At 55.9% G+C, this 19,898-nt stretch overlaps 4 protein-coding genes and 1 long non-coding RNA gene across 5 annotated transcripts; 1 reads left to right on the top strand and 4 right to left on the bottom strand.

Moving 5' to 3' along the window:
• Positions 1-699: 699 nt before the first annotated feature.
• Positions 700-6,073, bottom strand: LOC119094417 (zinc finger protein 501). The gene is made up of 7 exons (XM_037217478.1): positions 6,015-6,073; positions 4,689-4,829; positions 3,891-4,103; positions 3,288-3,824; positions 2,770-2,916; positions 2,336-2,416; positions 700-2,065 (listed from the first exon to the last, which is right to left on the bottom strand). Exons 2-7 carry the CDS (start codon positions 4,806-4,808, stop codon positions 1,709-1,711), a joined length of 1,455 nt encoding a protein of 484 aa, XP_037073373.1. The 5' UTR covers positions 4,809-4,829; positions 6,015-6,073; the 3' UTR covers positions 700-1,708.
• Positions 6,074-7,527: 1,454 nt separating this feature from the next.
• Positions 7,528-10,327, bottom strand: LOC119094416 (uncharacterized). The gene is made up of 5 exons (XM_037217476.1): positions 10,324-10,327; positions 9,508-9,887; positions 9,006-9,122; positions 8,585-8,673; positions 7,528-7,540 (listed from the first exon to the last, which is right to left on the bottom strand). The coding sequence occupies exons 1-5, from the start codon at positions 10,325-10,327 to the stop codon at positions 7,528-7,530; spliced, it is 603 nt and encodes a 200-aa protein (XP_037073371.1).
• Positions 10,328-10,794: 467 nt separating this feature from the next.
• LOC119093716 (uncharacterized) lies at positions 10,795-11,657 on the bottom strand. Its single transcript, XR_005093663.1, has 3 exons — positions 11,591-11,657; positions 11,215-11,347; positions 10,795-10,857 (listed from the first exon to the last, which is right to left on the bottom strand). It is a non-coding gene; the product is annotated as an uncharacterized LOC119093716 (long non-coding RNA).
• Positions 11,658-13,128: 1,471 nt separating this feature from the next.
• LOC119094415 (cytochrome c oxidase subunit 7A1, mitochondrial-like) lies at positions 13,129-16,100 on the top strand. The gene is made up of 2 exons (XM_037217475.1): positions 13,129-13,280; positions 15,861-16,100. Exons 1-2 carry the CDS (start codon positions 13,266-13,268, stop codon positions 16,098-16,100), a joined length of 255 nt encoding a protein of 84 aa, XP_037073370.1. The 5' UTR covers positions 13,129-13,265.
• Positions 16,101-17,072: 972 nt separating this feature from the next.
• LOC119093714 (putative Dol-P-Man:Man(7)GlcNAc(2)-PP-Dol alpha-1,6-mannosyltransferase) lies at positions 17,073-19,074 on the bottom strand. The gene is made up of 3 exons (XM_037216719.1): positions 18,926-19,074; positions 18,273-18,512; positions 17,073-17,825 (listed from the first exon to the last, which is right to left on the bottom strand). Exons 2-3 carry the CDS (start codon positions 18,461-18,463, stop codon positions 17,321-17,323), a joined length of 696 nt encoding a protein of 231 aa, XP_037072614.1. The 5' UTR covers positions 18,464-18,512; positions 18,926-19,074; the 3' UTR covers positions 17,073-17,320.
• Positions 19,075-19,898: the final 824 nt, after the last annotated feature.

Raw genomic sequence — 19,898 nt, 5'->3', positions numbered from 1 at the left:
GTTGGTCTACAGTCGTCAAAAAAGCCCGGCAAAGGCTGCACAAATGATTACGGGCTTGCAAGGATGCTGTCAGGAATGCACGCGTCATCTCAGTTCAGGCAGCTGAGCTGAGTCAGTGTTGTTCGGCCAAACGTTTTAGTTGCGCTTGTCTTTCTGCCAGTATCTATGTTAACGTGATCGAAATACGCCAGCGGGTTAAGTTCGCGATTTTAGCACTAGACCTGCATAACATCAGTCTGCTTTCATATCGTCAGAGACGGCAGCCAACAGAACAAAAGATCACTGCTGATGGTGACGAGTTCCAACTCCTTAAAAACGCATGACATTGTTTTCCTGCGGGCTCCTGCCTGCTTGCAGAGATTCGCGGGCGGATATTGCAGGTAAAAACAAATCGGCGGGTTCATCTCATTGGCAACGCGGCGTCAGGCGACGGCTTGGCTTAGTCATCGCGAAGCTGAATCGTACGGACGGTGCCCCGTCAGCCGGCCGTTGGCTCTCGGTGACGAGGCAGGAGGAAGCTGCGGTCAGTAGAAGCACGCCTCTAATTTAGAGCTGCGTGCGTACCGTTCCAAGTTAATGGGAACGGGAACATCACAGTGGCTGCGGACCGCGCCACCGGAAGCGGACCAGTAGCATTGACATGTATTTCCGGCGGTACGCGGTATCTCAGGAAAACGTCACACGTCCGTGAACGCTAGTCATATGCCACCGACACAAGGCCTTCACACCTTCCAGCTACGGACCAAGCAGATCACGCCAGACGATTACCAATGTGTGCATAAAGAAGTATCACATGTGTACGTTTAAAACACGGAGGCTGGGCGGCAGTGACCGCAACGATACAGTGCCACCTTGCCAGCGACCCGAGCGTGCCATGCCGTAATTCCAGCGGAGCCAGTTTCCGCCGCCGCGGGGACCCGTCGCACAGACACTCACATCGACGGATCCCTGGTTTGCCCCCGCCTGATTTATTACAGCCGGGATCAGGCGGCCACGAGCGCCTCCGTCCGTGCATCAGCGGCGGGGACGAGTACATTACGTAAGCCCGGAACTGGCGAATGCGGCACGACAGCCCGGCGCAGAGGTCGCTACGGAGATCGATATGCACAAAAAGCTCGAGAGCTGGTGATTGATGGCCGAAACACGGCCAGCCGGCTGACGGGAAACGGTACCGCCCTGCCGACGTCGGCGTGCCGCCGCCCGCTGAACCCCACTGGAGCGGACCGCCGCCAGCGGCCTCAGTACAGGGGAGCGGCCCAGGGCGCCCGCGCGGAGATCTATAGAACACCGGCCGGTAACTGCACGCATGATCCTTCGCAGGGGACTGTTCCGTCCAACTGAACCTCAGACGACACCAGTGGGTAACCACGGTAACACGACTGCCACTGCGGCCGCTCCGGACGGCGGTGAAGCAGCCGGATCGTTACGGAGGGGGGTGGGCAGATAATGGATGGGTCGGAAAGCGTTTTAAGTCTGCCATACAACATCGTAAGCCCGGCATTTCATTAACAGCATTTAAAGCTGATACACGGTGTTCCTCCCCTCCTCACCCGTCCCGGTGGCGCCGCCCTTGCCTCCGATAAAATTATATAAATTCCGCCTATCCGTGCACAGGCATTGCGTTCCTAGATCTGGTCATACCACCAGTGATGGCGCCCCCGCGTGGCCCAGCCCTCCCCGGCACCGCCTGGTGCGTCCGGTCAGCCGATCAGTCAGCTGACGCGTCGCAGATGGCGGCGGGTCGGTCCGCGTCCCTGTCCAGTAGCGAGACTCCCGCCTCCAGCACCGAGCCGTCCTCCTCCAGCATGGCGCCGCCGCCCTCCAGCACCAGGGCCACGCGCTCGCCGGCCGCCTCGGCCTGCTCGATGATGAGGCCGACCTGGCGCGGGCTGACGGCCGGCGTCCCCAGCTGCTCGGCATCCTGCTCGATCACCAGGTCCAGCCGCGGCTCGCCATCCGCGTCGCCCCGGTCGTCGATGATTAGGTCCAGCTGCTGGCCGTCCGGCGTGATGTACTGCACCTCGCTCGTCAGGAACGACACGTCCGGCCCCCCGCCGTCCTCCGTCTGCGGACAGAGGAGGGGGGGGGGGGGGGTAAGTGATGTACTGCAACCCGCCGTCTGCGGGCTGACAGGTGGTGTCAGTGATCTGTTGCACCTCGCCCGCCAGGAACGACACCGCAAGCCCCTCGCGTTCCCGAAGACTCTTCCGCAGTCGGTATGATCCGCTCTGTGGGAGGAGCATGCGGTGGTCCGCCGGAGCTGGTGGGCAGCAGAGGCGCCATCCGGCCCAGCGCGACGCGTGCCGGCAGGCCGGACCTCCCGCGTCGGCCTCACCTGGTGCCCGTCGGTGGTGACGAACCGGCCGTCCCCGATGAGCATCTCCTGCTGCGTGTCGCCCCTCACCAGCATCACCACCTACGGACGGAGGGGCACGGTTGTCAGACACGCCGCCCACACACGGACGCGGAGTGGCCCGCGCGCGTCCCCAAACTGTCACCAGTGGTCCCCGGCGCTCCCGGCTGAACGGTCTCGATAACTGACGCTTGTTGCAACGATGTTTTTTACGTTTGCTACACAAGCATCACTCATTAACGTTCGTAGGACACGCATATTAATGCTTCCTTATCGTATTGTATTGGAAATCGTCACCCGTTAAAAATGTCGTCCGTGACGACCAGTATGGCAATGACCCACCCATTTCTTTTGAACGCAAGTCGCCTGGCAGCCTGTGTGCATCACGTGACACCGGCGCGGCGCGGCGCACTCACGTGTCCGTCCTTGGAGTCGACCAGCTCGAAGGTGTGCACCACCTCGTCGGGCTGCGCCGGCTCCGTCGTCACCAGCGTGCGGTTGATGACATAATCGTCCGGATGTTCGCCGTGGTTCATCTGCTCCATGTGCTGCACCAGAGACATCTGTCGGCGAGTGCATGGGTTACGCGGCGGGTGGACACTGGGGGAGAAAGCGGCGCCAGACGGGAGGGTAAACTGAAGCTCAATCTGGCATTGGCATGCCCGCGAGGCGAGGACTGTAGTGCATGTGGCAGACCGGTGGCCATCATCCCAGTCCGAGCACGCGGAGCGGGGCCTGGTGTGACGCACACTCCGTGCCGAGCACTGGCGCTGTCCCCACTCTCGCCCTCCGAGGACAGAAGCGTCCGCTCCAAACACCGCACACGTGAGCACAGGCAGGCGGCTGGAGGAGGCCGCCGGGCCCCGAGGTACGCCGACTGCCAGCTCTGACTTCGGCCCGGCCTCGCCTCCCGACTCCGACCCCCGCCACCCACCTTCCGCATGAAGCCGAGGCCGCACTGGCGGCACTCGAACGGCTTCTTGTTGCTGTGCGTGAACATGTGCGCCTTGAGGTTGTCGCCGCGGCTGAAGTGCTTGCTGCACACGTCGCAGCGGTACGGCTTCTCGCCGGAGTGCGTGCGCAGGTGCTGCTTCAGGTGCTCCGGGTACACCATCTGCAGGGGGCAGTGCGGACAGCGCAGCGGCCGGTGGCCCTCGTGCACCATCTCGTGGTAGGTGAGCAGGCGGCGCCGTTTGAACCTCTTGCCGCACACGCGGCACTCGTAGCGTCTGTCGTTCTGGTGCACGTAGCGCACGTGCATGATGAGGTTGGAGCGCAGCGCGAAGCGCGCCGCGCACAGCTCGCACGCGAACGGCCGCTCGCCCGAGTGCGAGCGCACGTGGTCGCGCAGCGAGTACTTGGTCTTGAGCTCCTTGTGGCAGATGGAGCAGCGCCAGGGCCGCTCGCCCATGTGCTGCAGCAGGTGGTGCGCGAGCCGCTTCTCGGTGTCGAAGAGGCGGCCGCAGTCGGGCTGCGGGCACGGCAGGCGCGGCTCGCCGTGGCCCAGCTGGTGGCGCTGCAGCGCCGCGCGGCTCGCCTGCTGCTGGCCGCACACCGAGCACGCCAGCCCCGGCGGACGCGGCGCGTGCGAGCGCACGTGCGCCCGGTAGCGCGGCCCGCTGGTGAACGTCCGGTCGCACGTGGCGCACGAGAAGTGCGCGTCGCCCGTGTGCTCGTGCATGTGCTCGAGCAGCGGCGCCTGCGAGCGGAACTTGAGCTCGCACTGCTGACACTGGTAGGTGGTGGTCACCTGGCGGCAAGGGGTGGGAAGCACGACCGGTCAGACGCGGCCGCTCATCCACAGAGGCAGGCCACTGACGGCTGGAGCCGGTCCAAGCGACAGAGGTGGGTCCCTGACGGCTTGGAGCCGGTCCAAACAACAGAGGTGGGCCTCTGACGGCTGGAGCCGGTCCAAGCGACAGAGGTGGGTCCCTGACGGCTTGGAGCCGGTCCAAACAACAGAGGTGGGCCTCTGACGGCTGGAGCCGGTCCAAGCAAGAGAGGTGGGCCACTGACGGCTGGAGCCGGTCCAAGCAACTTACGCTCAATAGTTTATCTGGCGGCCATCAACAGTGGCATCGAACGCTTAATGGTTGACAAAGAGTGCATTGTTTATATTCTGAGGCCTACTTCTACAAAACTGGAGCAGGAGGAACATCACCAGGAGACAACATGGCGTAAAAGCAAACTTGACGCACGTCCCGGGAAAATAAATTTAAGTCGAAACAATCGAGGTCTAATCATCAATGCACCCTAGTACACACACACGTGCACTAAAATATATTAACAGACTTTTACACCAATTTTTTGGCAACCTCCAGTGAGTGACCGATACCTTATGGAACTTCTGATGTTTGCGTACGAGTTTCGGCAGAGTGAAGGACTTATTGCACATCGGGCAGGGGTACTTGGCCTCCTTGTGCTCCTTCTCGTGCTTGAGCAGGTCCCGGAGCATGGCATACGTGTCACCGCACACCTGAGGACGGCGCCCGCGGTCAGTACCATGCACGGAACTTGAACTGTATCCTTCAGCGGAAAACATCGGAGACGCGCGACACTGCTCCAAGCGCAGCACAACAGAGAACATCCCAGTGTAAGGTCAGCCAGACGCGACGCCGGAGAGCTGCAGAAGCCCCGTTCCCAGTGAGGCGCGTCGGTCGCTGTCCCCGGCCGCACATGTCGTCAGCAGGCTGCCACCGCCAGCTCGTCGACACGCCGGACCGCTCCTGGCCCGGCCGCCAGGCCCGCCGTTCCCGGGACACCGTCGGCAGCAGCCAAGCGTCGGCTTCGGCCTGAGACAGCCTCGCCCTGGTAGCGCTCGGCTTACCCGAGCTCGGAGCATACGTCCTGATGTTGACTGTCCAAGATAATCGATCACATGTATGTACTAGCACGCACGTGTCCTGCTGGTACGAACGTGCTGGTGGAACAGGGATTATATCTCCAACGTAGGTGGCCGCTGATCTTATACTATGAGAGCACTCCACACGTATGATGGCATGAATTCCCCTTGTCAACTTTGTTGTGTTTCGTGTTCCCCTCGCCCTTGTCGGCTACTGTTCTAGTCCAATATGCTTTCCTGATGCCTCCAGGCCCCCGGGCTGGCAGTGCTCTTTCATGAATTCGCATAGCTCACTACGCGTATTGAGGTGCTGTCCTTGTTACACAATCATTAGCGATCAAGTATACTGCATCACCAGTGGATGAATGTGACGCAAATATCTTTACGTAACAGGCCAAATCACAAGACAATTTAAAACTCCATTCCCGTGTTTGATCTGGCTGTTACTAGATTTCGCATCGTCTGCCGTTAACAAGCACGTTTGCTGTAACTCGTCCGCATATGTACGCATGCCGTGTGCCATCCGCCGGTCAGACGAAATCAGCCGCTCCCATTGGTCCTCTGCATCGGCGTGAGTGCGCCAGCATCACGTAACTTCGTTCCATACCATGCACCAAAACAATGCTGCCCACCACAGCTAACGGCCGCGTTTTCTGCCATCGAATCAGCAGCAAGACGCGCCGGACGCGCTGGTGTAGACAAGGCGTCGCCCAGCCGACAGGCCGGGGCTGTGGCCGCCGAAGGCCGACGCTTCGGCCGCCGTAGCGGACGTGGACAGCATCCTGACCGCCACCAAGCCGGCGAGACCGCCAAACTCACCTCGCAGATGTAGACGCCGTTGATGCGCCGGCTGCGGCCCGAGGCAGACCACTCCTCCGGCTGGGGTAGGCCGGTGGCGGCCCGCTCCTCAGGCTGGGGCACGCCCGCGGCGACCCGCTCCTCGGGCTGGGGCAGGCCGGTGGCGCCTCGCTCCGCCGTTGGACGCTTCTCCGTCGGCTGCTGCTCCTTCTGGGGGTCACGCCAACGATGAGATGCAGTTCAACAAAAACAAATTAAGATTCAGACTGCTTGTCACATTACGAGAAGCCATGCCGTAATCAAACAGGAGACACTAGATTGGTTTAAGTAAAACTCGTGAAAAGGGTAGACATTGAACACTTTAGTAGCTGTCGTATACTAATCGTACGTGCTACCACCATGATTGAAGAGTCATACACCCATGGAAGTCTGGGATATTCAGGACCTCTAGATTGTCTTCGCAGGGGTTGCCTCAACCCCATGGGTTAAGGCCGGCTAAATGTACGCGACTGCTTTGGGACCATCATTGGCTGGGCGCGCCTGTCCAAAATCGCGCCTCTATTTCGGATGTCTCTAAACATTCAGTGGCAGTACCGCTCGCCCGTCCGGCGGCGCCAGAATCCGCAACCCCTAAAGACCTGAGGTTCCTGAGACGGCCAAAGGAGCCCGGGAAAGCCAAACGGTCTTCGAAACAGCTCCACGCTCAGGATAGTGCAGGGCAGGGCCAACAAAGCAGCGGAGGACAGAGTCAACACCGGCATTCAACAGGACAGACCCCCATCGATGGAGGCGGTCTGCTGTTCGGTGCTGCCGCCGCTGCCCCGACGCGGGCAGCACCGCTGGACGTCCGGCGCGGCCTCACCTCAGCTAGGCGGCTGTGTACCCTGCGCATGGCCTCTGCCAGCCGGCGGCGGTGCGTGCTCTCGCCGCTGTCCGAGGCCAGTCCGTTCCGGTGTGGCCCGCGCGCCGCCGCCTGCCCCGACTCTGCCGGCTGGGGGCCGGACAGGGCGCTCAGCACCGGCATCGCGGACTCAGACAGCACGGCCTGTCGGGGATGCGTCAGCCCTGTCCGGGATGACGTCAGCCCAGAGACTGGCGGCGTCTGACTTTCTTGTCTGACAGGTGTGCCAGTCGGAGCAGTGTGAAGCGCCCGTCACAGAATGTTTAACGCCCGTCACGTCGTGAGCGAGCAAGAAGTCCACGGTAAAGGCCAGCGTGAGCAAACCTTCCAGTCAAAAACATGATGTCAAAAGCCTCTATGGCTTGCAAGTGTACCTTACGCTCCCAGAATATGGTTGGAAATGGCGCATCACACCGCCCCAAAGTCGGTTCCGCATGTCGTCAAGTTCGCCACCAGCCAACCCGCCACACTCAAGCCTACAGTCCGACGCCCCCTACCCGCAGCGCTGTGCTCTGATCACCTGGGCTTGCCCGTCGGAGTCCGGCGCCGGCTCCGGTGCAGTCCCGCCGCCGTCAGGCCTGGTCACCAGCGGCGCGCCCGGCGCCGCCGGCCGGGATGACGCCGTGCTCGCCGTCACGTACCGCAGCTGGAGCGGAGCGGGGCCGTCATCACACGAGCTCTTCCGGAGCGGGACCGTCATCACACGAGCTCTCCCAGAGCGGGGCCGTCATCACACGAGCTCTCCAGGAGTGGAGCGGGGCCGTCATCACACGAGCTCTCCCGGAGCGGGGCGGATGTCATCACACGAGCTCTCCCAGAGCGGGGCGGACGTCATCACACGAGCCCTCCCAGAGCAGGGCGGACGTCATCACACGAGCTCTCCCGGAGCGGGGCGGCCGCCATCACACGAGCTCTCCCGGAGCGGGGCGGATGTCATCACACGAGCTCTCCCAGAGCGGGGCGGATGTCATCATACGAGCTCTCCCAGAGCAGGGCGGCCGTCATCACAGAGCTCTCCCGGAGCGGGGCGGACGTCGTCACACGAGCCCTCCCAGAGCGGGACGGACGTCATCACATGAGCTCTCCCGGAACGGGGCGGATGTCATCACACGAGCCCTCACGGAGCGGGGCGGCCGTCATCATACGAGTCCTTGCAAAACAGGGCGGGCGTCATCACACATGTCGGAACGTACGGTGCTTGCCGCTGGGGAAACAGACACCACCCGCTCAAGATCAGCATGCTTCATTTGGTCGCCACAACTTCCTGATTAAGAAGCCGCGAGCAAGTTTACGAACACAGTGCGCATCTCATGGCATTCAACAGGACCAACCACAGATCACTCAGAGCCAAGGTGACGCGTCATCAGGAAGGATGCGGTCAGGCCCATCCAACGTAACTGTAGGTGCAGAGGTCCGCTCGTGGTAAAACATAAAACCTCCGTGTAACGCGTGCACTGATCAGCCAGACCACACGGCTTTTCTGCTCGCACGGTCTTCCACCTCCTGCACACGGAGTAAGCAGTCAATCGCAGCCCCCTCCCCCTCCCCGCTCACACTGAGCGTAACAACTGGCCCCGCCCGGGTTCTCACCCGTCTGTGCAGAGTGCTGTGGCGACGCACCACGGTCTGGTCCGTCTTTCGGGGGCGGCCGCGGCCTCGTTTGGCCGGCGGCGGCTCGGCAGCGGCCGGCGGCGACTCGGCGTCGGTGGCCGGTCGGGTCCGCTTGCGGTAGGGCCGCACGCGCGGCACCAGCCGGTCGGCAGGGCCCAGGCGGACCACCTGACGGCACCGGCGGACGCGGCGTCAGCCGGGCAGCCCCGGACGGCGGAGGGGGGAAGGTGAGGAGCCAGGGATATACGATAGGGTCAGGCGGGGAGCAGGGGATACACCCCAGAGAGAGAGAGACAATGACGGGTCAGACGGGGAGCAGTGGACACACGTCAGAGTGAGATGACAGGCCAGACAGGGGGGGGGGGGACACACACACACAGAGACACACATAAGCGTGAGACAGTGTCCGGAGCCAGAGCGCCCTGACTGACCTCCACCACTTCTGCCGCTGGGCGGCGCTGGGGTCGGGCGGCGGCGGCGGCGGCGGTGGCGGTGGTAGCGCGGTGGCCAGAGTCACCCGGGCCGCGCGCCTCCAGCTGCACGTAGATGGTGCGCACGGGGCCTGGCGGCGAGCGGCCGCTGCTGGCCGGCGGCGAGTCCGGCTCGCTGTACACCGCCTGGTCAGGGCGAGACAGCAGTCACGTGCCACGTCATTAAGTGCCGAAACTGGAAGGTTAAGTCGCCACTGAAAGCCAGGTGGGAGTTCACTACGCCGTGTGACCAGATATAAACGGGGCACACGAATAGGTACCTTTTGGTAAGGTTTCAACTCCGAACACTTCAATCATAAGGATCAGCATGAAGTTACTTGAGTTAGTTATAAGAGTTAGTTACAAGAGTTACAAGAGTTACTTGAATAGAAGCATGGCATAAACGATTTCGTAATCGCCAAAAATCCATTTCCGCAGCGCGCGTTTTTCAAACACATTTATCACAGTCTGAGTCAAACAGGAAAAATCTAGAAAATGAATGGCCCACACACGCACGGAATGCATGCCTCACCTCTGCCATCAGCTGATTAACGTCAAAATCCTCATCGCTGTTCCCTCCGGACGCGTCATCCAGGAGAGGGTCGTCAGCGCCTGACGAGTCGATGGGATCGTCATCTGCCAGGGCCGAGCACGAGCGCAGACCGTTCGCCCCCGCCGGTGAGCCGCCGCACGCCCCGTCCACACCGCGCGGCTCTAGCGCGTCCCGGGCGACCGAGCTGGCCCGGTCCGACTGCGTGGAGGGCGACTGCTGGGCGGCGCGCTCCAGCGTGCCGGCCCCGCCCGGCCCATCCAGCGGCTCCAGGCGCGGGCAGGGATCGGCCAGCGGGTCAGTGTCGCCGCAGGAGTCCAGGGCCTCCGCGGCACCGCCGGCTGAGCCCAGGGCGCCGGAGTCTCCGCCGGGCGAGGCCGCCGGGTCGAGGTCACCGCCGGGGCCGAGCGCGCGCAGCACGTCGCCGGAGGCGGCCAGCGAGTGCAGCAGGTCGTCCCCTTCGACAGGCTCGTCCGGAGGCTCCGCGGCGCCCTCTGCGGAGGTCGGACGCGGATCTGCCAGCGGAGGACGCCGCCGTCAGCGCAGACTACCTGGTGACGAATGACGCCCGCCCCCGCTGCTAGTCAGGACGCTCCTGTTAGCAGGCTGCTAGCCACCACAACACTCCAGCCTGGGGTGGCGTCCGGAGTGGCGATGCGACATACCCCGACGCTTACGTTGTCAGCATCAGTTCAGCGTCCGTATTCCGCGATGCTAAATGGCAAAACCCTACTCTCATTACTGATGCTTTATGATACTCTGAGTTCATGGCCTCGGCTGAAGATCGGGCGCAAATACGCATGGCGACACGTTGAGCGCGATCACGCGCGAGGACGGGAGCCGAGCGGGTGAGGGCAGGAGCCGCACGTGTAAGGGCGGGAGCTGCGGGTGTGAGGGAGGGAGCCGGGCGTGAAGGGCGGGAGCTGGGCGTGTGAGGGCGGGAGCTGGGCGTGTGAGGAAGCCGTGTGTATGAGGGCGGCAACCACGCGTTTAAGGGAGGGAGCCAGGAGCGTGAGGGCAGCGGCCGGCCGTGTGAGGGCGGAAGCCAGGTGTGTGAGGGTGAGAGCTGGGCGTGTGAGGGCGGCAGCCGCGCGCGCGAGGGCAGCAGCCACGCGGGTGAGGGCGGGAGCCGGCCGTGTGAGGGCGGAAACCGCGCGTCCAGTCGGGCCACGTACCGCGGCCGCCGGCGGCGGGCGACCGCTCCGCCCAGTACCGGGCGCGCAGCCGGCGGGCCTGCCTAGCCAGCTGCAGCCCCAGGCCATCCAGCCGGTTCAGCGTCGCCATGCAGTGCCGACAGACGCCGTCGCTGCCCGGCTGGCCAGGCTCCAGGGTCTGTGGGGCAGGGGCCCTGATGATGATGATGAATCATCTAAGGCCACTCAGTTGGAGTAGTAATAGTCAATGGGTGACACCATGAAAAAGCTGGACAGGAGAATGTGGCCTGAAACATCACCATTATGGGGTTAAAAAATATGCCAAATGCTCAAACCAAGTTGATTTATCTAACCATCAAGTTACAGCATTTGCTAAATAGCAATTTGAGTTACATTAATTGCATTACTAATCCTGCAAGAACAAATCACTTCTATGCTCAGATATTTCCTGCATCAGCAAATATGGGCTAAATATGACATGGGTAGTTACAACTATATATCAAATCTGAAACATTCAAGATGCATTGTTACTTACCACAGCCAGGACTTTGGCCAGCTTCTCACTGAAGGAACATAAACTGAATTGGGTTCTCTCCCAGAAGAGATTTGTACTGTCTTGGGATGACAACTGATTATGGCATGCAAGGCAGCTGTTTGACTTGTCACTGCTGAAAAAATAAAGAACCATTAAGGAGGGATCACAAATCACTGGCACACTGAGTGTACTTTTGAAATTATCAGACCCTAGTCCCTGAATGTAAAGCAGAAGTGCACAGCAGCTGTAAAGCACATCTTTATAAGACAGGCCATACTTTGCATATAGATATGACAATTTGGTTGAATACAAGCTCACCAGATTCCACACATATACAAGTTAAAACAGTTGTTGTATTGGTGTAACCCAGACTTACATTTGCCTTGTAGATCTATGGCATGAATCAGCATTGTCAGATTTCTGCACAGGAGCTCTTCTCTTGTGTGCTTCCACAAAGTTTTCTTGTGTTTGCTTTAGTTGGTACTCTGCAAGGTCATAGGAATTGACCTGATGCAAGCAAGATAAGCATATAATCTTTCCAGTATCCTCTGGAGATAACTCAAAGCCTAGTATAGAAGACAACTTGAGTGGAAGGCTTGTCTGGGTGTACTGAGATATGGACTTGCCATTGCATATGTTCACAAAACTTCCAGGAACAACCTCTACAGCAAAGCAGAGAAAGCAGGAAGATGCTGCATCCATTGTTGGGTGGAATGCAACCCTTATTTTTTTAATGACTGCTTCAAGCTTCCTGTTGGCATAAAAACAGTCAAGGTTGCAGCACAAGATGTGTAATGATTCCTGATGCACTGACACCTGGGCCCAGCTTATGTAATGGCAAACCACAGTGTCATGTGGTGATCATGCAAGTTGTTTCTACTTTTAACAAACTTGAGGGTTAACTTAAAATGACCTTAACCTAAAATTATATTGTTTTGTCATGTTATGTGCAGGAAGACTGAAGCTTAAGGCCATCTTTACTCTTGTAAGATGATGCTTCCCACACCTCTTGGAAACAACAAAGTAGCACAACCATGTCCAGTGTATGTTGTTGAACCATTTCAGGCTTTTCTCTACATCTTTACACACAGAACATTTGTATTCATTTAGTTTGCATGGTCTCATTACCAGATTCAGAGCCAGGCATGGCCACTCCCAGCAAGCCTGTCCATGGAAAGTTCAAAGAAAAGTGTAACCAAAAATGCATGGACAGCCTCGTGAAACAAGTGGAAACGAAAAATAGACATGAATGGCATGTCAGAATCTGAAGCGTGCCTAAATCCCAATGTTGGATCCGGGACCTGACGGGATTATTTCGTTATAAGATCAGGTGAGGTGAGTACATTCCTGGCCAAACCATCTCAAAAAGAAAAATTGTGAAGCGATGGATTCGCAGGCCCAGGCTGCTTCGGTAAATGGGTCCCCGGCAATGTTTGTTTTTACGTTTTACCATCTGAACCACTTGCATTGATATCATTCCATGGTTAAATATTCTCAGCTTCTTGGGCCCGAGAATCATGAGCCTTCCAAAATATCCGTCGTGCACGCCATGACCCAACGCAATATAAACAAAATCCCAATACTAAAACGGAGTTGAGAGCAGGGTCAGGTTATTCTCGGTAAGATTACCTTATCTTCGTACATCTCATAGGGGTGGATATGGGTAGAGTAGGGTCAGTAGAAGACCTCGGACAAGGTCATCGCAGTCATTTCGCTATTTCGTCACCCATTTTTATTTACAATCCTACTTTTTTAGCATATATTAGAAAATATGTATTTTAATTTCATTTCCACTTTGAATAGGATCTAATAAAACAAGTAGAACCCAGTTATCGGATTTGATTTGGATTACTCAGGCAATATTGCTCAGCTCTAGATTTTTCTTTATACATTACTAGCGCACAAGAGTCGATCCCAACCTTTGCCCTCTCCTCGCATCAGCCGCCTGTGGCGCGTTGTCCCGTGTTCTTGGACATTTATCGCAAGGGTGAATACTGAGTTGCCAAGGTCTAAGAGGTTTGATACCGACAGCAAGCTATTGAGGAGGAGTCATGAATGTTCCAAGGGTGAGTGTGAGACACGTAGACGCCTTAGAACTATTTCACTGCTGTGGAGTCGAATATGACGCAGATCAGTCTCCTTCATTGATGTACCTATTAATTGGCCAGGGCAAGCTGCGATGTGAAGCTCTACGCCACCTGTGGTCGCCTTGTAAAGCGTCCCCACTTTTTTAAATGTTTTTAAATGAAACTGAAGATCACCATCATTTTTGGTTTACTGTGATGACCTGACTACAGGTCTGAACATGTCTGATATAGCAGCAACAATTTCAGTGCAATTACCTCATGACCCATCCACTTAGGGTTGGATGTGCAGTCAGCGCCAATTCCAGCACAGAAAGCAAAGGTGTCAATGAATGTGATTTTGGGTGGGCCAGAATATCCCAAAACATTTTTCACAAGAGTACAGTTTGTTGCCTTGGCCTTGGCTCTGTGAATGTAAGAATAGGGTTTAGGTAACCACTTTTGTGGTTCAGTGCATTCATGGATGGATGTCCTGTGCAGTGGATATATTTTTTAGGCTGGTATGCTATGGCACATCCTAGGCTATGTGATACATTGAAGTAGCTTATGGTAAATGACCAGGGAATGCTTATTATTGTCAGGCTGGAAGGCCAGGGTTAAACTGGCATCAGAAAGCTGGGTTTGGAGGGGTCTATGTAGTCTTAGGGAATGTTCATTTATCGGGTTGGTTTCTTCTCTAGCGTATGATTTTATGCCATTATCATCAATATCATCTTTAACAATCTGTGGCTGAACCAGGCAGAATTTTGGCACAATATTGGATGTCACTTGGATTCCTTGTTGCACATCTTCCATGGCTGTCTGAGCTGTTTGATGGTAGTGTTATATGTGTTGCATATTCTTGTTCTATTACCAAGGCTTATTTTATATTTTTACTATTATTCATGCATTCCTCTGTTTTATTCATGAGTGTATTCTCAAGTTTTTTCTTAAGCATACAACCATCACTAACACACTGATAAAAATGTATACTAAATATGCCAATTCACCTTTTTGTCAATCACATTTGCTTACATACATTTAGCAGTGATTTGCATTCTGGGACAATGTTTAGTTTATTTTGTAATGGTAATATGGAATGTGTGTGTGCACCTAGTGGCATCTTGGGTGGGTTGGACATGAATATTATTGTTTTATTTTTGTTAACATATATAGATATATATATATATGCATATACATATTAGGTTTGTGTAGCATGACATATTACAAAAAACATGACCAATTGTTATGTGACTGCTTAGGAAATGTCCATGCTTCTAATATACCCATGCAACTATGCTTCAGCTGTTTCACAGCCATCCATACCTATATTGTGATTTTTGTGGATGAATCAGATGGGAGTGTTAGGTTTGTATTGTATCCAAATGTTGTGAGCCATAAACATAATGCAAAACATTTGAAATAAAAGAAGATAGTAGATACCATAAGACTCCTTTGTGGAAACTGTTTTAAAGGTATATTCCCAAACCTTTGATTGGGTAAATTTCTTGAGTCAGCACCTAAACTAGGCAGAGCTTGTCGAGTGAGCTCTGACTCCACCACCTGGTTGTGAAAGTCTGGGTCAACAGTAAAACTTGGTCTGAAGGTTTAACATGTCTCAACTGTTGGCAGTCTGTTTTCCCTTTGGATGTCACCTGACAACTGAATGTGATCATTGTCACTGGCTACCAGCTGTTTCAGTCACAAGCAAATAGAGAGTGCTCTGAGTGAATCATACCCATTGCACTAGAGATAATGGAAATAAAGACTGAGGCTTTCTAACTAGCTGAGTTATTAGGACAGACTGACATGAATAAATATGATAAAAGGGTGGACATAAATGTGATCAGAAAAAACAACATTATCATATCACCACTCAACTTTGCTGGTACAAGGCATTTGTTGGCCATTGATCCAGAATTGTGTGTGTGTGCATTGGGTATTGGGTATTACAGATCTGGCCATATATACATATTTTTGCCAGGTATTTGTCATGTCTTGGCTGTCATGTGATAGCTGATTTATCAGTGCCTTGGAGTTGGTATTGTTGCATTCTGCATTTTATATTTTGTTTAAAAAGACGTTGTTTCCCATACCCTGCTTCCCTTTACAGAGTGCTAGTGACTGCAATGGTCATTTCAACAGTCATAGGATGAAGCATTACCTGGGAATCTCTCCCAGGTGTGTCGCATGGAAGCTGAGTGCCCTCCTAACTGACCTATTTTCCACTCCCATTCCCTTTCGTGAGGGTTTGGCTAGCTGGCTGGCCACATCAAGTGGCTTGTCAAGTGGCTTGCCAGCATTTTGTATCCTCCATGAGTGCCTTGCTCCCCTCCACCTCCCCCCACGTTCGGTCCTAACTGACCTCCCGGGGTTCTGGGTAGTGTAGTGGTTAACGCGTCTTTGTTACCACTGTGCATCTGGGAAACCGAAGGTACAGAGTTCGATTCCCCGCGGTGCCTGTCCTTCCCGCTAGGGTGAGAGGTAGGCGACGCCACGTAGCTTCAGCAGCAGGGTGCGTCGTAGAGCCCCAGTGACACACACACACACACACAGCTGACTCCTGCGCCGCTGTCTCGGCAGATCGCCTTCCAGACCGCGCGCCGCCTGACCACCTCCACGACGGTGCGGGCCGCCAAGGGTGAGGTGCACCCGGGCTACGCCAAGCTGCGCCAGCAGTACGCCAAGTTCCAGATCCAGGACGGCGTGCCCGTACACCTGAAGGGCGGCCCGGCCGACCGGATCCTGGCCTCGCTGACGTACGCGCTGTGCGCCGGCGCGCTCGTCACCGTCTGCTACACGCTCTTCTACAAGATGGCCTAACCCGCAGAAGAAGTGAGGGGTGGAAGCGGGGAGTGTGGCTGGGTGAGGTGCGAGCGCACGTGATATCGATGCATGTGTACACGGCGATGAGAGCTGGGCTGAAATACAGAACCAAGTAGGTGTAAGTGTTGCGTGGTGGTTTCGTAACGAAGGCTGAGGCTGACGTTTTTCCGTCGTCTGTTCCTGGCCAGCACAATACACAGAGTGCACGGTTTTACGTATGTCACATTCGCGTTGTTTCAGAAATGTTTTCAAATCCCCCATTGACCTTGCCATGACCAGGCTGCTGTCATGACCGGTCTGTCACCCACACCGACCTCGAAAATCCGATCGCCAGAACGTCTCAGAATGGACATCGTTTACCGAGGATCTCGCTCCTAATAGGGAAATACGCACGCGGCTATGGCGTGGCCGAGGTGGAGAAGGCGGGCGCACCAGTGGTTATAGATGCCAAATACACAAACGACAGTTGCGCTGGACAATTGTTCGGTTTTGGTTTGGGACACAATAACCGGTCACAAAGCTAGCCATTCCTGCTTGAGCATTGGAGCAATGGTGCCAAAGATGGTTTCAAAATGGAAAATGCTTTCAAAAGTTTTTATTTCGCTTCGCTTCGCTAACGCTTCTTCACCGAAATGCACATGATGTAGCGCGGAACGTCCTGATAGCGTAAATGGTGCCAGTGTGGACGGACTCGGTACGCATCACGAGAGGACCATCTTTATTTGGCGACGGCTTGCGCACTACAAAATACTGTACAGGGGAGTCCCACGGACTGACCCTCACAAAGACGTCAAGTACCAGGGCTGTTGTGAAAGTTTCGACTTGTAGTAAAATGCTGTACAGTACGCCCCGATTTATTTTGCTGAGCGTTACAGGGCACTGACTAGATGGGACAAAACCTCGTCCCGTTCCACGCTCATCAAGCTGACAACATGGGCGTTCACTTTCGCCCCCCCCCCCCCCCCCCCCCATAACCAAGTTGTGTTAGTCGGTTATCACAAGCCCTAGTGGGTGGAAAAGCTTTCTTGACCATGCAGTCTGTCACAAATAAAAAAGCCGCCCTTCGCGGTTTGGCAATGCTCGAAAGCGATTCCAGCGGCTCGAGGGATTAATGAGAGGTACGCACCCGTGCATTGTGACACCCAAACATGCATTGTTGAATTTTACCCCATTCATTAAGGCAAAGTGGAAAGCATTAGTTGGTGCAATGGGGTTATTTAGCGCAACACACCCGGCGGTAAATACGAGTCCTCTTCACCGTCCTCTTGCTCGGCTCTGGAGTCGCCTTGAACACGTGTCTCTCCTCCGAAACGGTCATCATCATCATCGGGAAATGCGAAGCGTTTTTCAGTGGTGTCGAGACCTTCTTCCTTTGACTCATCGTCAATATTTTCCTTGGTCGTCGTCGAATGATCCCTGGAAGCAGCAGGAGGTTCGGCCGCCTTATCTTCATAGACGTCGCCTTCGTCTGACGCCCACTGCACATTTTCTCGATTCTTATTGTAAAGAATAAAGATGGCGGGTCGCGTCCGCAGCCGAAGCGGAGGAAAGACGGCATAGTTGAACTGGATGTGAGAGAACACGTCCACTGAACCCAGAATCATGTGCGTGTCTAGGTAGGGCTTCAGGCTGGTGGACCGCTTGCTCTTGGCCTCGATCAGAAGATGTGTGAAAGAGTGCATTTCCGGAGAACCAGGCGTCAAGTTCTCCGTTTTGTTGTACCTGAAAGCGAATGCCGACTGCAATCAGTGCTTTCCTCTCCACGCTAGCCAGTTCAACGTGACTTCGGGCACGCAGGGAATCGAAAATACCAACAACGTGCACATTGGGCAGGCTTGTGCTACATCAGGGCGTCATTACACTTATCCACCACCTCATGTCAATACACCACTTCATTAATCCATCATATCACTCCGCCACTCCACGTCGATCGAACACTCCAGTCGAGGGAGTAATGTGCAATGACCAGCTATGCGTACCAACACAAACTCAGATTTAGCACAGATGCTGACAAAGCTGCTCATCAAATTCTAACCAGCTGACTTCTGAGGATGCATCAGGTCTCGCTGCAACACAATTGCAACTCTAAGCTCAACTGACAACCGACATTCGTCCAACTACCTGTTTGCAGTAATGCACTTCCACTTCCGCACCCATCGCTCAACTGACCTCCAGTCGTGACGGTGCTGCAGGAAGCGCGTGACGCCCGTCTGCGCCGCATACACGTCCAGATGTACGCAAGCCGGCTCCGGCTCTAGATAGTGCAGGCGAGCCAAAGCCGCGCCGCCTGGGTAGTTGTGCCGCGCCACGGCCGCCAGCAGAACTGTTAGCGCACAGTTGACCAACAGGTGGCAACACATGGCCGTGGCCAGGTATGCTCTCCATGTGGATTTGAGCCGTCCCTCCCAGCTGCGGAGTGAAAAAGTGACGTCAGACAGGCAATACAATGACAGTATTACTTCACAATAAAATTTCAACAATTCCACACTCTTTGGCACTGCAATACGTCAATGTGGTTGAAGAATGAAGGGCTGTGGGGGTGGATCAAGGCTGATAGTCTCAAACAATGTCCAACCATTGTTCAGCAGATCCACTCGGCAGATATGTCCCTTCAAATTCATCAACACCACTGGCTACATCATAAGCCATACAAGGGAGATATGACCGGGCACGCCAAAGCTAGCCGATTTTTCTTTCTCTTTGGAGACTTCGTCGTAAATAGGAAACATCACAACCCATCAACCCTACCAACGCCGCGTCCTCAATCTCCTCGACCCCCACTGGCCGTCACTCATCCCCTCGGCCCCCGGGCCCACACTTACATGCCGTGGCAGGCGCGTGCCGCCGCCACATTGAGGAGCGGCACCACGTAGATGATGAAGCGCAGCTCCTTGTGAGGCAGCAGCGAGTAGAGCGCCACGAAGGCGAGCGCCGGCGCGGCCAGCGGCCGGCAGCGGGCGTCGGCCAGCAGGCCGACCGGCACCAGCGGCAAGCTGGCGGCCAGCGCCCGCGGCAGAGCCGAGTACCAGTACCAGAGCGCCGGCGACATCTGGCAGCGCTGGTCAAGGAGGCAAACGACAGCGAGACACCGGCGCCGGGCGGCGCGGGGGAGGGGAGCGGCCGCCCGCGCCGGCGAAGCAGTTACGCGAGGCGGGGACAAGGCTGCGCAGTGCTGTCATGTTACGGAGCTGCGCAGTGGTGTTGTGTTACGGAGCTGCGCAGTGCTCTCGTGTTACGGAGCTGCGCGGTGCTAAAGTGTTACGGAGCTGCTCAATGTGGTGCTATGAATTTGTAAAGTGGTGTGTTATGGAGCTGCGCAGTGATGTGCCACGGAGCTGCGCAGTGCTCTCGTGTTACGGAGCTGCGCGGTGCTATAGTGTTATGGAGCTGCTCAATGATGTCCCATGGATTTGTAAAGTGATGTGTTACGGAGCTGCGCAGTGATGTGTTACGGAGCTGCGCAGTGATGTGTTACGGAGCTGCGTAGTGCTGTCGTGTTACGGAGTCGCGCAGTGATGCCATGCCAGGCACGATGGTCGTTGTTCTAGATGTGTCAAACAGTAAGTTTTACGACGGTGTCGAACGAGGCATCGCTGCAGGAAAGCAATTCTCCGAACGCAATTTCCAATTACCAAATAGCACGCAAGTCGTGCAAACCAAATTCAATGGGGTCTGATTGTTATGGGTAATTCAGGGTTAATTTCAGTACCAATTATTTGCGCGGCAGATTGTCCGGTCCACCACCAGCCGGCCTTCAGAGCCACGCTGAAAAGGATACGCCCCACTCTGCCGACT

This window comes from Pollicipes pollicipes, unplaced genomic scaffold (genome assembly GCF_011947565.3).
Source record: "Pollicipes pollicipes isolate AB1234 unplaced genomic scaffold, Ppol_2.1 Scaffold_4002;HRSCAF=4701_pilon_pilon_pilon, whole genome shotgun sequence".
Classification (NCBI taxonomy): Eukaryota; Metazoa; Arthropoda; class Thecostraca; order Pollicipedomorpha; family Pollicipedidae; genus Pollicipes; species Pollicipes pollicipes.
This window is presented reverse-complemented; position numbering and strand designations above follow the sequence as displayed.